At 45.0% G+C, this 20,026-nt stretch overlaps 1 protein-coding gene across 1 annotated transcript in view; it reads left to right on the top strand.

The window, feature by feature from the left end:
• Nucleotides 1-20,026, top strand: part of LOC147107695 (NXPE family member 3-like) — a 58,440-nt gene that overhangs the window by 25,723 nt on the left and 12,691 nt on the right. The window contains exons 2-4 of the mRNA XM_086006920.1: nucleotides 135-919; nucleotides 2,919-2,992; nucleotides 19,633-19,836. Coding sequence (XP_085863046.1) covers nucleotides 135-919; nucleotides 2,919-2,992; nucleotides 19,633-19,836 — 1,063 coding nt within the window. The remainder of the gene's footprint in view (nucleotides 1-134; nucleotides 920-2,918; nucleotides 2,993-19,632; nucleotides 19,837-20,026) is intronic.

Genomic DNA, 20,026 nt, shown 5'->3' with positions numbered 1-20,026 from the left:
CACCATTCCTTGTTTCTTTCTTGAATGAAGAGGGTGTTTCTTGACTGAAGAAGGTGGTATATTGAAAAGTAGCCAATAAGAACAGTAAATAGAAAATATATTTACTGTATTAAAAAAGTTGTTCCTTTTCACAGGGCCATAATTTAAAATATGGAGCAGAACTAAATTGGAGAAGTTACCCAATTCCGAAGTTTAAATCCACAAAGAAGCAGCAAATGGAACCAGAGAGGGTTCCATGGACACACAAATTGGTGCAGTGTGGCTACCAGAATCAGAGCTTCACCACTGAAGAAAGGTCAGAGGGGACAATCCTTATGAAAATGATTGAATGGCCAAAACCACCCAAGCCTGTTGTGCCCTTTGTGAAAAGCAGCCACCCATCACATACTCGCTTTATTATTTTAAATTCTGGAAAGACTTTCTATGTTGGAGATCAGTTACAAGTGATGCTGCATATGAATGATTTTGAAGGAAACCCAAAGCAATATGGGGGTGACTATCTCCAAGGCCGGATCCACACTCCAGCTTTAAAAGCCGGTTCAGCAGGAACAGTTACAGATAACCAAAATGGATTTTACTATCTAACTTTTAAATTATCTTGGCCAGGGAAAGTTGAAGTGTCCATTTCCTTAGTTCATCCCAGTGAAGGGATCCAAGTACTTGAAAGGCTACGTGAGGAACGGCCAGATAGAGTGTATTTTCAAAGTACCTTCAAATCTGGGGGCACTTCAGAAACCACTGTGTGTAATCTTTGTTTGCCTCAAACTAAACCGCTCTGTAACTTTACTGACGTCAGGACTGGGGAGCCCTGGTTCTGTTACAAACCAGAGAAGCTCCCCTGCACTGCTCTTATTAACCATGCGATGGGAGGTTATGAGCAGAAGCTCTTAAGCGGAGAAGAAGGTCTTTATTTTCAAAGGTACATCATTTAACACTTTCTTATTTACAGCTTCCTTTCTGCCCGAAGATTGTGACCTATGTATGTGACATAGAACCAAACACTAGGGGCTGGATTTTGTCAATGGGGGCGCCTTGGGGGTGGGACTGCTGGTTGTCGGGTTTCGACGTCCGGCCAACCCACGTTATTTTCCCTTGATTGACCTTGTTAAGCCCGCCCTGCGGGCTTAGCCGGCCAATTAAGGGAAAGCCGGTGACAGAGGACGTCAGCGTATGACATCGGGAAGCCCGCACTCGCACTGTTAACAGGCAGTTAATTGGCTGTAATCCCCTTCCCGCCTCGAGGAGATGGGTCCCTGTGCGAGTCGGGGACCCGCCTCCCAGGAAGATGGCACGGAGGCAGGTTGGGAGCGGCTTCGGTACTCGCTCCCAGTTTCTGCCATTTTCCCGGCAGTCCCGCCTCCATACCCCCCTCCCCAGGGCTGGCAAAATTCCTCCCTAGAATGTCAATTCAAAAATCTCAACATGTGAAATCCTAGAATATTAGTACATTTAAACCATTTTTGTGGCATTTGATTGGAGCTTTCATTAATTTAAGAGACAGAAAATTGTTTCCTCAATGTGGGGAAGAGATGTAAAAGCGCAAGTCACAATTGACCATTCTCATACATCCATAGGAGTAGAATGGGTGAGGGGAATCAGAAAATTGCACCTGCAAGTCTTAGACATGTTTTGCAACCAATTCCTTTTGCTAACAAAACTATTGGCAGCAAATTTAAAATTCTTCACTCCTCTTCAAAATAGTGTCCCCTGCTCCCCAGACACGGTCACTATGCACACATTTCTAGGAAGATCCAAATTCATGTGTCACAGAGAGGATAAAGCACTTTGACTGTCCAGTAGAAATCTGGTCAATTCTAATGTATATTCTGTATTCTGTCTAAGCATTCATTACCCATCTTCCTTTATGGTCCCTCTCTTTCTAACTTGGTTAAGCACTCATAAATCAACAGACTTGCAGTGACAGAATTTGAACTCAAAGCTTGCTAGCCCAGTATCATGATCGCTAGAAAGAAAATAACTTGCATCTATACAGCACCTTTCACATGCTCAGGACATCCCAAAGAGCTTTGCAGCCAAGGAAGTACTTTTGAAATGTAGTCACTGTTGTAATATGTGGTAGCCAAATTTGGGCGTGTCAAGGTTCCACAAACAACAATGAAGTAAATGACCAGATAATCTGTTTTAGTCATGTTGACTGAGGGATAAATGTTGACCAGGACACAGGGAGACCGCTTCATCTTTGAACCATGCTATGGGATCTTTTAGTTCACGAGAGAGTAGGCGGGGCTTTGGTTTAACGTCTCATCTGAAAAGCAGCTGTCTCAATCCAAATTATGTGTTCAAGTCGTGGAGTGGGGCTTGAACACAGAGGTAAGAGTGCTACCACCAAGCCAAAGCTGACACCTACTGCACTACAATCACTAAATTAGCACGACCTGGTACAGGCCAAAGAAGGAAAAGCACAATTTTTAAGAAAAAAAATCCCATTTTACAGACGCCACCGAGGCTACCTGTGTCCCCCCACAATGTGACAGGCGCCCGAGGCCTGCTGTGCCAGAACTCCATCTTCTTTTTAACAGGATTCCCTGGCAGAGACTGGGGATACCACCTCCAGTATATTAATGACCCTGAGGTTGGAAAGTTAGCTGAGGTCAAGGGTACCTCTCCTTCGTAGACCGAAGGCATGCCACCCCCACCCCCGGGAGACAGGCCCAACTAATGGAGGGATGGGAATTGTAGGCTTGATCATTTTCTTGTTTCAGCTGACCAGCCAAGAATTTGAATGATATCTAAAGTCATTCTACTAAAATAATTTTTAAGCCGAAGCTTTAGGTATTAGAATCTTGAGGAATAGGACAAATGAAATTGTATTTTTAAACTTCCAATTGTGAGCTATTCACTCCACCCATGGAAACAATACGGTGACTTAACATGCAACAATAATAATATATTTTCAGTGAAATCAACATCAAGGAGCCCATATTACCCAATGGCCTGGGTTATATAACTGTACAGCCTTCACCTCGTACAGGTAAGAAAAACATAAAATATTGCACTGACTAGCAGATTGGCGGTTTCATATATGAGAGGGAGTATGGAGTAATTCTTTGATGCTGCCAACTCTCAGAAATTTCTGGCTCTGTTTTTGAATAGAGTGTAATTAATTGCCTCAGTAGTTATTTACTGAGCTTAATAACATTTTGAGTGTTTAGAGTGAATAGGATTTCTCTACCACAAAACTTTATTTTCACGAATTCACATTCATGTGATTAATACTACTCCAATTACAATGTGTATATTGTTACTGTGAAAGCCTTCCAACATCACATGTAATTCTTGACTTTTGGGCAATAATATGTATTTTTATAACCCATTTGTCTTTTGTGCTTTGAAAAGTGTGATTTAGGAAATTCCCTCTTTCCACAATACTTCAGGTCTGAGATTTAACAGTTTGCGTGTTTGAAATTGACTATAAAAGGTAATCTGAACAAATGAGTGTCCGATGTACACTCAAGTGTTGATAATGTCAAGCTGCCGAATCAGCCTGCAGTTTCCGCCTTGGGCGCAATCGGGAATCCAGGCTCAAATTGCGCTCAAAATTGCATTCGTTTTGCAAAGTGTATTTTTTGCTCAGGTTTCCGCTCAAACTAATTTGCATATCACCGAACGTAAAAACTTGCAGGAACCAGCGGAATCGGCCAGCGTTTTAGAATGTAATTTTAAAAAAAGCATTAAAAAATATTCCTTGATATATTTAAGGGTGGTAACCTGGTGCAAATTTATTAATAAAGCTGAAATTGGGTTTATCACAAAAAATAAGCATTTTTAATCAGAGTGTCTAGTCCACCACCTCTGAGTAACCTGATTTTAAATAACTGAAAATGACTTTATAAAACTCTATATTGATGTACAGTAGTCAGCTTCTTAGTCAATTAAAAAAATAATAATTAAAAGCTTTCAAAAGGTGCCTATTGGTTCACTTGTGCCTATAAAAACAGATTAATTTTATGTGTCTCCTCGAAGGCCCGCAAATGGGCACAATTAGCGGAAACACGCCTTGATGATTAATTCGATGAGGGCGTGGCCAGTTTTGTGAGCAGGGCCAGCTTCCAGCGCAATGTTTTTTAAACCAGCATAAAAGATCGCACAAACTTGGTTTGCGCTGGACGTAATTTGCGCTTGAAATTCCTCGATCTTTTTGCACTGGTTTGACCAAATTTGGGTGAATTACAGCACAACCTAGCGGAAACTCCAGGCCATAACGTGGGTAGTTTACAACCCCAGGGCCCTGGGGACCCTGGCCAATTGTAAGGTCCCAAGGACCTAGGATTTACATCTTCGAAATCCTGTGAGTTTGGAATTGAGTCAAAACCAACAAAATTAATTCCATCAAAGCAATTGGACAAAGAATTGGGACATAGTTGAACTTCCTCTTGTGTCTTTTCACTCCTGCTCCGTGGTGATGGTTGATGCAGATTGCAGGCACCATATGAAAAATTGGAGAGGTAGAGAAGAAGGAAAAAGTGTAAACTGTGAGGGCATTTCCCAGATTATTGATGGCTGCAATGGCAGAAGACTGCTGCATGTATAAAGCTGAAGTGGCAGTATAGGAGGTAGTAAAGGTACAGATCTATTATATTCTTAGTGGCTGTGCCTGCTTCATTTGAAGAATGCAAAGCCGAAGAAGAGATACGGCAGTTTTTTAAAGAGCGAATAGACACTTCCAACCCGTGCAAAGGGAAAATATGCCAACAAACATGATGTCCAGTTGTCCTACCTGTTGTGTATGTAATATGTGTGCTACTTTGAACCTATGGACAGGACTGCACTACTTGTTGGGCGTAGTGATACGCAGTACCACTCCTGGCCATAGGGGTATAAATAGTACTGTGGGTACTGATCCCCCTCAGTTCCCGCCTGTGGGCATGAAGTAAAGACCTATGTGCAGTCCCTACCTCCAACCAGTAAAGGCCTGTTTGAGTTATACGTTTAAGTCTTTGTGTTAATTGTTCAATACAATACACATACTTAACACTGGCGACGAGTCAGGCTCTTACCCTGCGGCAGTTATTCCAGGCGGCTTCGTCCAAAGACAGGACGTTGAAGAGAGGTTTCAATCCTCAACACCCCACTCAAAACTGAAGGGCAGCAGAAATCCTGACAGCTTCCAGCGACTGGAAGAGACAGGCATTAGGACCCTGAAGCCTCCATCAGCTTGTGAACCGGAGTAAAGACAGGACTGGGGAAGAGAGAGAGGTAGGGCGATAGCGATCGGCAGATAAGGGCCGGGCCGCTTTGAAGTGAGGGGCGCAGCCGGGCCAGCGATCGGGACCAAAGATAAGAGCCGCACTCGGACTGAAAGGCGCGGCGGCTGCAGAAGCTCAAGGTGCGAGAGTCGCGGTGCACAGCGCGGGCTATCGATCGCGGCGAAGATAAGGGCCGCACTCGAGGGCTGAAGGGAGACGGCGTCGGGGGACGGGTGAAGACCGCCAAGCGCGGGAAAACCGCCATTTTGTGGGCGGAGGACGACGGCAAGAGCGGGAAGCCGCCATCTTTGATAACAAGTAAAGAAAATAAAATCTGAGAAATTGCAAATCTACAATGCCTAAACACGGGAATATTAGCACCTTTGATAGTGACCTCGAAGATTGGGCCATATATGTTGAAAGAGTAAAAAATTATTGTAAGGCCAATAAAATTCGTGACCAAGATAAAGCTCTAACATTATTAAATTTAATGGGTGCGAAGACGTACGGGCAATTGAAACACCTGTTATCACCAGATGAACCGGCGGATAAGACGTTCGATGAGATTGTTACTGTCCTGAAAGATCATCTAAACCCCACGCCGCTGATGCTAGCGGAACGATTTAAATTTTACGACAGAAGGCAGCTACAGCATGAAAGCAATGCTGAATATTTGCTGGAATTGCGTAAATTAGCGAAATATTGCCAGTTTGGAACGGGATTGACAGATGCACTACGAGACAAATTTGTGTGTGGTTTATTTAAACAGGATACACAAAAGCGACTGCTCGAGGAGAATGAGCTGACGCTTGAGAAGGCGGTCACTATGGCAGCAGCACACGAAGCCGCAGCGAGAGGCACGGCAGTAATGCAGCTACGGTCACCGGAGCTCAGTGCACACAAATTGGGTGTGAGTTCTGGCAAATGTTATCGTTGTGGAAAGACAACGCATGATCAGAACCAGTGTTGGTTTAAAAACCAAGAATGTAGAACTTGTGGTAGGCTTGGACATATAGCTAGAGTATGCAGGTCAGGGAAGAAGACCAGCAACAAGAAGTCACCGCAAGGAAAATACGCAAAGGTACACAAGGTGACCGAACAGGAGTCCGATTCAGACGCTAGCAGTAATGAACTGGCTAGCTTAAGCTGTAATGAACTGGCTAGCTTAAGAGTACTCAAAGCTGGTAAGGGTGCAGACCTCCAGACAATTTGGGTCACTCTTCAGATAGAAGGAGTCCAAGTAAAACTGGAATTGGACACTGGATCGGCATTGACGGTCATAAATAAGAAAGATTACGGAAAGTTATTCCAACATATTCCCCTACAGGATACGGGGATTATATTGAAAACATACACGGGGCAAAGAGTGTACCCCATCGGGAAAATAGAGGTTGCAGTGGTCCACAAGGGCGAAGACAGTCAAATAATGGACTTATATGTGATATCTGAAGGAGGTCCTCCACTACTAGGACGGGAGTGGATTAGGAAAATGAATATGGACTGGCATTTCCTACAAACAATAACGAGTGAGAACTCGGTGAAGATAGTCGGCCCAGACTCTGGAACGGATGATGGTAAGCCCAACTCAGGTGCAAAAGACAAAGTTTCAGCACAGAATTCCACTGAGCAACAACAACATAGTTTAACTGTGGATTCTGAGTCTGGCAAGTCTACTGATGTGCCCATTTCTGAGGGACACCGGGCTCGAACTCAACTCCATTTCAAACTACAACAGCAATTAGAACAAATGCTTCGCCGTTTTGAGCAAGAGTTGAATGCAACGAAAGAGTTCTTTGATATAGAGTTGGAGAATCTGGAAAGACAACAGAAGCAGCTGATGGAGAAAATGGAGCAGGAGCACACAAAACGTCTGATGTCAGAGGAGTTAACGGTCAGCCAACTCCTGCATATGCTGAAGGACAGGACTCTGAAATGGGAAAAACTTGAACATGAACTTCAATATTCAAACGAAAGGGGTTCGGAGCTCTCAAAGGTTATTGGAAGAGCTGAGGTGGCAACACAGACTGAGATGACTGCAACAGAGCAGCCCTTGGATGCCAAAAGTACGCTGACTCACGTCAACGTAGAACAACAGACCGCTGAAACAGCTGCTCCGGTAGAGGGATTGCATAGTCCGATCAATCAATCTCCAAAGGAAGTTGAAGTATTAAAATCACAAATGAGGTCACTAGTAAACGACTTGCTGAAAGCCCAGAAAAAGCTGGATGCAGAGGTACACATGAAGAAGTCTCTTCAGGAAAGATGTCTGGATTTGGAACAAGAGCTGGCTAACGTCCAGCTGGGTATGGAGGAAATAGACGACCCTCTCACTGGTCTAGCTCAGGACGACACCGAATATTACGATGTCCTGTCCTGCCCAGCTTGTAACTTCGACTCCCAAAGTGCAGAAATCATGGAGGAGCACCAAAAGTCTACGGAACATCGGGAGAAGCTGGCTCTACGACGGAAACAGGAGGAAGAGAAGGAGGAACTGCGCATGCAGCTGGCAGCTGTGGCAGCTGACAATGGAGCCCAGAGAGTCTCCAAGAAGCAGAAAAGGAAAAGTAAAAACAGAAGATGACCCATCTGAACCATTATCACCTCTACCAGATCACACACGTGGTCCCTCCGAACGGAGCCAATTCAGTTCGGAAGTTCAAACTGTTAAATCCATGGAAGGACTATTGAATGAGTCACTCTAGCAACGTGAACCGACTACACCACAGAGATTGAATCTGTGAACTGTTTTCCGCAGAGACTGAATCTGTGATCTGTTTTTGACATGAAGTTATCTATGTATCTATGTTATTCTGTTATGTAAACCTGAAGTTATATATGTATATATGTTATTACGTTATGTTAAATGGGGAGATGACTGTAAAGCTAGGAAGGGAGGAATGTTGTGTATGTAATATGTGTGCTACTTTGAACCTATGGACAGGACTGCACTACTTGTTGGGCGTAGTGATACGCAGTACCACTCCTGGCCATAGGGGTATAAATAGTACTGTGGGTACTGATCCCCCTCAGTTCCCGCCTGTGGGCATGAAGTAAAGACCTATGTGCAGTCCCTACCTCCAACCAGTAAAGGCCTGTTTGAGTTATACGTTTAAGTCTTTGTGTTAATTGTTCAATACAATACACATACTTAACACTACCAATGGTTCACACATATCTTATGCCAAAGTATAACAACATTGGCCTAAGAAAAAAATCAATCTGCCACCACCTGCTACACTGAACCTGAATATGACTACTTCAAAAGTTCCATCTCCTCCTGCGATCATAAAGATGAACTACATAACTGATTGTTTTGGCACTGATGAAAATAATCTGCAAATGGTAGACTTACATGCATCATTGCAAAGATGGTTTTCCATCTGCAATGACACAAACCAGTAGAATATTTGAACCTGTGCCCTGTGCCAGTGGGCTGTGAGGAGTGGTAATAGATGTGCTGTGTCTCATGATAGCAACAGTGTGCCTACTTCTTTAATACCCCCGCCAATACCTGGACCTGGCTCCAGAACTCTGTGACAACGCAAGAGAATGGCAACTGAAAGCTGGACCCTCAGGGATAGTGGCTCCACTTAGTCGACAATCACCTCAATCTTTGGAGGCGCCAAAGGGATCTTCTCAGCCATCCATCTCTCAACCTCGTATCACTCTGGGTGCATGTTATGGAAGTAGTAAATTCGAAACTAAAGCAAGTTAGGTAGCTGGCACAAAGTGGAGACATGGTAGTAAAAACTAATTGCAGTTAGAGTGTGAGCAATTATTGGAACCTTTTCTTGAATTTTGTTATAGGAAGTAAAATTGGTTAACCACATCAACTTCAGAGTTCACTTCTGTGGATATTTGCAACTTAAGTGAACTGGCATAAAGACAGATGAGAGTGTGACTTCTATATTATCAAACCAAAGTACAGAAGCCTTGGGCAGTCAGGTTTTTGTGAGGCAGTTGTGAATGTGGAGTGGTACATGCAGGGATGGGGGGACAGGTATAGGGGAATTTTAATTTTATTTCGCAAGTTTTATTTACTGAAAGCACTCAGCGATATGTTTCTCATAAGAACATAAGAAATAGGAGCAGGAGTAGGCCATTCGGCCCCTCGAGCCTGCTTCGCCATTCAATAAGGTCATGGCTGATCTTCTACCTCAACTCCACTTTCCTGCACTATCCCCATATCCCTTGATTCCCTTAATATTCAAAAATCTATCGATCTCTGTCTTGAATATACTCAATGACTGAGCCTCCACAGCCCTCTGGGGTAGAGAATTCCAAAGATTCACCACCCGCTGAGTGAAGAAATTTCTCCTCATCTCAGTCCTAAATGGTCGACCCCTTATTCTGAGACTGTGATCCCCTGGTTCTAGACTCCCCAGCCAGGGGAAACATTCTCCCTGCATCTACCCTGTCAAGCCTTGTAAGAATGTTGTATGTTTCAATGAGATCACCTCTCATTCTTCTAAACTCCAGAGAATATAGGCCTGGTCTACTCAATCTCTCCTCATAGGACAATCCCCCCATCCCAGGAAATTGGAAGCAAAGTGAATGAAATTATCTAGTTCAGGGCGAGAGCAGGAAACGGCACCAATACAGTCATCAATGTACCAGAAAAAGAGGTGAGGGAGGGGACCTGAGTAGGACTGGAACAAAGAATGTTCCACATATCCCACGAGAAAGCAGGCATAGCTAGGACCCATTCGGGTTCCCATAGCAACACCTTTGATTTGGAGGAAGTGAGTGGAGTCAAAGGAGAAGTTGTTCAATGTGAGAATAAGTTCAGCCAGGCGGAGGAGGGTGGTGGTGAATGGGGATTGGTTGGGCCTCTGTTCAAGGAAGAAGCGGAGTGCCCTCAAGCCATCCTGGTGGGGGATGGAGGTGTAGAGGGATTGTACGTCCATAGTGAAAAGGAGGCGGTTGGGGCCAGGAAACTGGAAACTGTTAAAGTGGCAGAGGGCGTTGGAAGAGTTGCGGATGTAGGTGGGAAGAGACTGGACAAGGGGAGAAAAAATAGAGTCGAGATAGGAAGAGATAAGTTCCGTGGGGCAAGAACAGGCTGAAACGATGGGTCTACCAGGGCAGTCCTGTTTGTGGATCTTGGGAAGGAGGTAGAAGCGGGCTGTGCGGGGTTGGGGAACTATGAGGTTGGCGGCCATGGGGGGAAGATCTCCAGAGGAGATGAGGTTGGTGACAGTCTTGGAAACGGTGGCTTGATGTTCGGTGGTGGGGTCATGGTCCAGGCGGAGGTAGGAGAAGGTGTCGGAGAGTTGGCATTCAGCTTCCGCTAGGTAGAGGTCAGTTCGCCAAACAACAACAGCACCACCCTTGTCAGCACCACCCAGCTCTACCTCCCTGCCACCTCTCCGGACGCTTCTACTGCCTCTGTGTTGTCAGCCAGTCCAACATCCAGTCCTGGATGAGCCACAATTTTCTCCAGTTAAACAGTTGGAAGACTGAAGCCATTGTCTTTGCTTCCTCAACCCCAAAATTTTGCTCCCTCACCACCGATTCCATTCCTTACCTCGGCCATTGTCTCAGGTTGAATCAGACTATTCACAATCTAAGTATCCTATTTGACCCAGAGCTGAGCATCTGACCCTACACCCTCTCTATCACAAAGGCTGCCTATGTCCGCCTCTGTAACAGCTTGATCTCCGCCTCTGCCTCAGCTGATCCACTGCTGAAACCCTCATTCATACTTTTATGACCTCCAGATTTGAATATTACAGTGCTCTCCAGGCTGGCCTGCCATCCTCCACAGGCACAACCCAATTAAGGACAGTGTGGCTAGACAATAATAGCATATCCTGAATTAATGGGATTAGCCTACACAAGCATGACCTAATTAAAAATGCTGGTGTCTGCAGTCGTAAATACCACTTTTAGTTCAAAGGTTTAGTGGCCCCCCGTCTTGGGCAGGCATGCATAAAAGTACAGCAGTGTACTTGTACAGTGACGAAAACCTCACCTGCTTACACATGCTGACACTGAAGGCAAGCTTGTGCTAAGCTAACCAAAGAGGAATTATGATATCAGTACAAGTGCAAGTTCTTGTTGTTTTAGTAAAATACAATGGGGCCGAAAATCCACATTCCCACTCAGCCAATGTAACAATGGTGGAGCAGAAATTCTTCACTCAATTATGTACCTGATCCTGTCAGAATGCCTGTGGTCAGGCAATTTACCTGCAGTGGGCCCACACCAGTATCAGTGCAGTTAGGGTGCCTGCTGTCAGTGGTGGCAAGCTGCTGAAGACAGAACAAGCAGGTCAAGACGAAGAGTGAAGAAATCACAAAAACAATGGGCCCCTTTGAGTGAAGTGTACCACTGTTTTATTCAAACTGCCTCTACAAAGTAAGCAAAAATTACTCCGACCTATTCCAATGGTCTGATTTTCCCTTTGGAAACTCCTCTTGACAGTGTTAGAAATCAGTGGTGTCCAAAATGTATATGGTTATGCGGATAAAATTGTGATGTGAATAATGCTGTGTTTACATGATGGTATTAGAACTGGAGACAAAAAGTCTCTTCAGACTAGTGTATTAGAATAATAACTAGATAGATTCCAGGCCACGATTTTACCAGTGCTCAGAGGACGGGTTTGGAGGCGGGTCCGGAGTTAAATTCGAAATGATTGACGGCGGGTTGCGAACCCACCGCCATTCCGCCTCCACGCAACTTTGCAAAGTGTCGGATCTGCGAGTCCTGATCAGACCCGACACCAAGAGCTGGGCGAGCCACTTAAGGCAGTTTGTTAACTGCCTAGATAATCTGATTTTAAGAGGCTCTTCCCATTTTATTACATTTTCAGCGTGTTCCACGTCATGCGACAAACACGCCAGCTGATTGTGCCAGGTTCAGCAACTCGCTGAATTCTTGACAGCTGCACCTGCAGCATAAAAGCGGACCTGTAACATGAGTTCACTTTCAGATGCCAGAACTTTGTGTTTTGAGGCTTTGGAACACATTTTGCAGGGGTATTGAGGTTGTAAGTGTTTAAGCTGAGATCCATATGCACTGTGGCCTCCTTGGAAAACCCTCTCCCCACATTGACTGAGCACTTATAACATCTGTTCCCCAACTGAGATATATAGCAGCAGAATGGGAACAATTCATACCCTCTCATCCTAGTCCTCAGAATCAGAGGAAGAGCAGCCGCGGCAGCAGCAGAACCAGGCACAGCAGCACCAACAACAGGAGTGCCAACCTTCTCCTCAACCACTTGATGCTGCACAGGGCAGAGGGCATCAGCGCAGGGCTGCACGCACCGCAGGAGATACCCCCAACACAGGGTTTACAGGCCGAGGATGAGCTTCCTCAAGATCAGTGGGCAACAGTGCTAAAGGAGGCTGAGATTTCCGCAAGAGGTAGTCGCTGACATCTGCACAATGCTGCACCAAGACCTGGAGCCCAGAGGAGTGGGTGGACACTCCTTACCAGTGGCTGTCAGCAGTAGACATCAGCGGCATCTCCCAGTCGGTCGCACACACTTGCATCACGCAGGTTACCGATGCCCTCTTTGCAAAGTTGCACAATTACATCCACTTCTCCACGGATGAAGCAAGTGTAGCCATGCGTGCGGTTGGCTTTGCAAATATGGCAGCCTTCCCAAGGGTGCAGGGCGTCGTAGACTGCACACATGTGGCCATTAGGGCACCCCATCACAACCCAGCTGTATTTGTCAGCTGCAAGGGCTTCCATTCCATTAACGTCCATCTGGTGTGTAACCACAGGAAGGACATTATGCATGTTTATGCCAAGTTCCCTGGCAGTTGCCATGACTCATTCGTCCTGCGGCAGTCTACTGTGTCTCAGCTGTTCAATCCGCCAACCCAACTTTCCGGATGGCTCCTTGGAGACAAGGGCTATCTCCTGAAGACGTGGCTAATGACACCGATGAGGAGGCCATCAAACGAAGCTGAGGAGCGCTACAATGTGAGCCACATTTCCACCAGAAGCATCATAGAGCAAACCATTGGCTTGCGATTCAGATGCCTCGACAGATCTGGTGGACACCTACAGTACGCACCAGCCAGGGTGCCCAGAATCATCGTGGTCTGCTGTGCCCTGCACAACATCGCACAGCAGCATGGCTTATTGCTGCCTGAGGAACAAGTGGCACAGCGCATAGCCTCCTCAGAAGAGGAAGAGGAGGAGGTGGCAGATGAGGAAGACCTTGCGGAGGCGGTTGTGCCAGTTCCAGCAGCACACGAGCACATTGCTGGCCGTGAGGCAAGGGATGCACTAATAGAAACATAGAAAAATAGGAGCAGGAGCCTGCTCCACCATTCAATATGATCATGGCTGATCCTCTATCTCAATACCATATTCCCGCTCTCTACCCCTTGATGCCTTTAGTGTCTAGAAATCTATCTATCTCCTTCTTAAATATGTTCAGTGACTTGGCCTCCACAGTTGTCTGTGGTAGAAAATTCCACAGGTTCCCCACCCTCTGAGTGAAGAAATTTCTCCTCATCTCAGTCCTAAATGTCCTACCCTGTATCCTGAGACTGTGACCCCTCGTTCTAGACCCCCCAACCAGGGGAAACATCCTCCCTGCATCCAGTCTGTCTAGCCCTGTCAGAATTTTATACGTTTCAATGAGATCCCCTCTCATTTTTCTAAACTCTAGTGAATACAGGCCTAGTCGACCCAATCTCTCCTCATACGACAGTCCTGCCATCCCAGGAATCAGTCTGGTGAACCTTCGCTGCACTCCCTCTATGGCAAGTATATCCTTTCTTAGGTAAGGAGACCAAAACTGCACATAGTACCCCAGGTGTGGTCTCACCAAGGCCCTGTATAACTGTAGTAAGTTCAAATCCTCTTGCAATGAAGGCCAACGTGCCATTTGCCTTCTTAACTGCTTGCTGCACCTGCATGTTTGCTTTCATTGACTGGTCACCCAGGTCCCTTTGTACATTAACATTTCCCAATCTATCACCATTTAAATAATACTCTGCCTTTCTGTCTTTCCTACTGAAGTGGATAACTTCACATTTATCCATGTTATACTGCATCTGCCATGTATTTGCCCACTCACTCAACTTGTCTAAATCACCTTGAAGCCTCTTTGCATCCTCCTCACAATTCACAATCCCACCTAGTTTTGTGTCCTCAGCAAACTTGGAAATATTACATTTGGTTCCATCATCCAAATCATTGGTATATATTATGAATAGCTGGGGCCCAAGTACTGATCCCTGCGATAACCCACTAGTCACTGCCTGCCACCCCAAAAAAGACCCATTTATTCCTACTCTCTGTTTCCTGTCTGTTAACCAATTTTCAATCCATGCCAGTATATTACCCCCAATCCTTTAATTTTGCACACTAATCTTTTATGTGGGATTTTATCAAAGGCCTTCTGAAAATCCAAATACACCACATCCACTGGTTCTCCCTTGTCTATTCTACCAGTTACATTCTCAAAAAACTCCAGTAGTTTTGTCAAACACGATTTCCCTTTCATAATCCATGTTGACTTTGTCTAATCCCGTTGATATTTCCTAAGTGTCATGTTATCACATCCTTTACAATAGACTCCAGCATTTTCCCTACTACTGATGTTAGGCTAACCAGTCTGCAGTTCCCTGTTTTCTCTCTTCCTCCTTTTTTAAATAGTGGGGTTACATTTGCCCCCCTCCAATCTGCAGGAACTGTTCCATAATCTAAAGAATTTTGGAAGATGACAACCAATGCATCCACTATTTCCATGGCTACCTCTTTTAGTACTCTGTGATGCAGATTATCAGGCCCTCTGGATTTATTGGCTTTCAGTCCCATTAATTTCTCCAGCACTATTTTTTTACTAATACTAATTTCCTTTAATTCCTCCCTCTCATTAGAGCCTTGATTCCCTAGCATTTCTGGGAAGTTATTTGTGTCTTCTTCCGTGAAGACAGAACCAAAGTATTTGTTTAATTGCCCTGCCATTTCCTTGTTCCCCATATAAATTCTCCTGTTTCTGACTGTAAGGGATTTACATTTGTCTTCACTAATCTTTTTCTTTTTACATACTTGTAGAAGCTTTTACAATCCGTTTTTATGTTCCTTGAAAATTTACTCTCATACTCTATTTTTCCCCTCTTAATCAATCTCTTGGTCCTTTTTTGCTGAACTCTAAACTGCTCCCAATCCTCAGGCTTGCTACTTTTTCTGGCAACTTTATATGACTCCTCTTTGGATCTAATACTATCCTTAATTCCTTAATTTCTTTTGTTAGCCATGATTGGGCCGCTTTTCCTTTTATGTTTTTGACCCAGAAAGGAATGTATAACTGTTGCAATTCATACATTCGTTCCTTAAATGTTAGCCATTGCCTATCTATCGTCATGCCTTTTCATGAAACTCCCCAATCTATCATATCCAACTTACTCCTCAAACTATCGTAGTTTCCTTTGGTTAGATTTAGGACCCTAGTTTCAGATTGGAGTTCTTCACTTTCCATTTTAATGAAAAATTCTATCATGTTATGGTCACTCTTCCCTATGCCAATCTATGCCAGATTCGCGTAAGTTTACACAGCAAACACGTATGGCTGCTACATGGAAATGAGTGTCTGGCCGAACTTCTTAACACACCATACAGCATCTGTACAATAAACTGTGGGTTCCTATCACTCTCAACACCATCATTACAGATGAAAGGCACCCTGACCCCTCACTGTGCAACTTCCATTTCTGAGCACACATAGGTCAACTCTTTGAATCTTTGCCATAGCATTTCTTTATTACAATTGAAATAACGATGAGAAACTTCACTTTGTATTAGATCAAAACCCCCAAGTGACTACCCTTGTGACTATTTGTGTGTTAACTTTCTCTTACATATGATTCTATGTGGTGTTTCCCCTGTGGCATCAGCAGGTGTTGAGGCACCTTGCTCACTTCCATGCTGCGCCTGCTTCGACAACTTTGGTGGGTGTCCTCTGGGTTTGGGAGCCTGAGAGGGCTCCTCCACAGTCTGCTCCTCCTGCAGCTGTGCAGGAGCTGAGACGGCCATCTCAGTTGGGTGAGAAATCTGGGGCTCTGACCGAGGGCTCCATGGTTTCATGGGAGTGTGAGCGCTTGGAGAGGAGCCCACACTTCCTTGATGTCGACCACCAACATCCCTCTCATGGGTCGCCCGTACTTCACTGCTAGCAAGTAGCTGGAGAGCACCTTGCTGCACATCAGTGGGACCATGAGGACTCATCTCTGAACTGACAGTCCTCATAACGGGGATGTCCATATACTTCTGGTTCCTCTCCTCAATAGATGCCCATCTATCCTCCATAGCAGACCATCTGTTTAGAAGAGTCACCATGTTCATTTGAGTCTGGCGATTTATGTCCTCCATGGAGGTTGCCATCCTTTCCATGGCAGCACCTACATTTGCCATTGAGTGCACCACGGCATTGCTCATGTTTGACATGGACTCCTCACTCGCAGTTACAGTGGTTGCAAACCCTGCCAGAGACTCCTGCACTTGTTCCAGAAGTTCCAGCACTGCTCTCTTTCTGGATGGCCCCAGAGGCACAGCATCCACATACAGCTGAGCAGAGCTAGGAGCGCCCTGCACCCTCCTATGAGGACTCTCCACTGCTGTCCCTGTCTCCACCATCCGGTGATGCTCACTTGTGAGCTGTGAAACACCAGGTGACAACACTACTCTATCTCGCGAATGACCCACTGAGGTGTGCGTCTCTGCGCTGGTGCTGGGTGCGCTCAATTCTGCTGACACTGTGCCCTCAGAGGATGCAGCTTCCTCTGAGGAGTCATCCGGCTCTTCCTCCTGGATAGTGGGGAGGGGGGCTCTCGATGGTCCTGTGGGTGAGTAAAGGCATGAGTTAGACATGTGATATTAACGTAGCAGACACATCCCATTGTGTAGATGATCAGAACTCAATCTGTATGAACATCAGATGCCATATCAGTCACTCATTATCTAAATGAGAGGGTTGCAAATCTATTCTGTCACCAGCTTGCTCTACTGCGCTCATCTCTCCATCCGCCACTTCCAGCTCCTCAGCACTTCCGACGATGTTGATAGCAGCCTCCTCAGTGGTGGTCAAGTGCGCCATCGAAGGTGGCCCTCCTCCTGTCCTCCCCCCTCCCTCTTATTCTGGGCTCTCTTTTCCTGCAATGAGGGAGACAAGTGACGTTTGAGCAAGAATGTTGGAGTGAGTGTAGAGAATCCATAGCATAGAGGGAGACAAAGATGGAGTGAGGTGCCAATACCAAGGGCCCTCCCTGTGCGTTGTTAGTTGTTGTCATTGCATAACAGTGATAACGAGTGTGAGGGCTGCATAGTGGAATGGTGGAGTGATTCTGTACATAGAGAGAGAGGGATGGTTAAGGGTGCAAGGGATGCAAGTGTAAGTTGGGATGTGCAGGAGTAGGTTGACAATGCAGAGTGTTGGCGATGAGAGGAGATGGGGAGCAGATTGAAGGTAAGTGTGATGTTATACTCACTTTTGCTGAGCGTAGCAGATCATTGAACCTTTTCCGGCACTGAACCCAGGTGCGACCACACAAAGACCTGGCACTCACCTCCTCAGCAATTTGCAGCCTGGCTGCCTTGGTTTGCTGAGGAGGCTTCCTCCCTCCATTTGAGGGGAACAGAACCTCCTTGCACCCTCTCACTCCCTCCACAAGAGCATGGAGGGAGTCATCATCGAATATTGGCGAAGCCTTGGCTCTTGAAGCAGTCATCTCGCTATCAGTAACACTGAGAAGCATCAGAATGTGAATGAAACACCACAAGGCTGCATGGGCCCCTCAAATGCAGCTGAATCGAAGACGTCAGCAGAGGCGAGCAGCAGTCCCGAACCCACTGATTGGGCCGGGTAATGCGCACGGCAGGCTTAATAAGCCCAGTTAAGGCAAAATAGTTATTTCAGAGCGACTGAAACCGGCAGCGGGACCGAAAACCGCCAACCAGCCAACCCGACTCCAGCCCACCACCTATAGTAAAATCGCGGCCATAGAATCTGCTTGTGTTTTGGTTCTCTGCGGATGTTATCATATTCTGTACTGTGATGATCATAAATAATCTTGCTTTCAAGCTAGCTATCTGCTAGGATTTCAATTTTGTTTATGTATCTTTAATTTGACCAACCAAGGCCCAACACCTATGTTTCTTCCATTACTGCTAATAACCATATTATAATGCTAAGTTAGGATTTTGACTTTGTTTAACAAAACTGCTTTAAAATGCATAAGTTAACCATAAGTATGAGAATAGAATAGAAGATATCTTTGGGAACTTAATGATTCATTCCATGGTACAATAGTTTAGCAATAAATACTGGCCTTGCCAGCGATGCCCACATCCCATGAGCAAATAAGAAAAAACGTCTGATAATGAAATAGTTTGTTTTGCATAGCTAAAGCTGCATGAACAGTATGAACATAAATAACTGATAACAAGCAGTTACAAATATCTGATGGCCGAGAATAGCATGTCTGACTCCAAACTAAGGAGGATAGGGACAAGGGCGATAAGAGAAATTCCGATGGGTAGGCCTTCAAAACATATAAACCATAAAGCATGTGTAATGATTGTGAAGACCCCTCCTGGCCCCTTAGCACCGGTGGTGGAAGGGAGAGCCATACAAGAGTGGGGCTGGTCTAACACTCTTCCGGGAGCAGACTCAACCCACTCTTGGAGGTTGTAGATGAGAGGGAGAAAGGCTGTAAGCTGGAGAACTGTTCGCGCACGCCAGCCGTCTGTCCAATTGGGACCGGTACCAGCTGCTTGTCATGGTCGTATGTTTTTGCTGTATAACTAATGTGCTATATTCCGTCTTAAACTCTGATTAAACACAATATTCTCACCATATTGGTTTGCAGTCGCTCCTGATAACATGTAAGAGATTGGTAATCTCTACAAGCTAACAACAGACAGCCAAGATGGTGTGGTGACTTATCATTCCCAAAGCCTTTTTTGAAACATGGAAGAATTTAGAAAGCTCATGCCTGTTGAGTCTGTGTTTCCAAGTGCAGTTATGATGAATAACAGGACACAGACAACAGAAGTAAGTAAACAGGTCTTTAGTGATTGAGGGTCAGGGCGGGAACTGAGGTACACTTTGCTCCTCAGGGTTTATATACCGGTGTGGTCACCACCGGTACTACAATGTACAGGAGCCATTAAAAAGTAGTCCATCACTTTAAGGTATCCTCATAAGGTAGTACAAGTTACATACACTACAATTCCAACACTTTTATAAAACATATTAATGCTAATTGGTAGTTGGTATCTATCATTTTAAATGCGCAGTACTGAAATATGAGAGAATTTCCAAGTTAATATCTTTTTCCGAAATGTTACATTTTTCTCTTTTTCTGTATATAAGTCTGCTTAATGTACTGTGCATCAATGCTTATATATCTAGTTTACTTTCTCTTTACTTTCTCTTTATTTTCTGGCACAGGTCTCAGAAAATGTATCCCTGGCAAGCCTCTGCTTTCACCATCTGGATTCTATTATCAGGACCAGTGGGTGTCAACAACCTGTAACATTTGGCGCTTCGACACTCCTGCAAGTGTTACAGACTGTCTTCGTGGGGAAAAAGTTTACATTTTTGGAGATTCCACAATACGTCAATGGTTTGAATATTTGACGGAATTTGTGCCAGGTTAGGTTCAGCCATTTCTTGTGTATTTTGGTATTGTGGTGTAATCTGCTTTACGGGTTAAATATATCTCAGTCTAGAACTAATATATACATTTATGGATCTTAACAGCTCGTCATTTAGGCACAACATATCTTAAGCCAGTAGCCAGAATCTATGTGCCACAATTACTGAATAGGCTGTGTACAAATAA

This window comes from Somniosus microcephalus, chromosome 14, assembly GCF_052327205.1.
Source record: "Somniosus microcephalus isolate GS21.2 chromosome 14, FLI_Smic_1.0, whole genome shotgun sequence".
Classification (NCBI taxonomy): Eukaryota; Metazoa; Chordata; class Chondrichthyes; order Squaliformes; family Somniosidae; genus Somniosus; species Somniosus microcephalus.
Note: the sequence above shows the minus strand (reverse complement) of the source record. Positions and strands in the feature narration are given on the sequence as shown.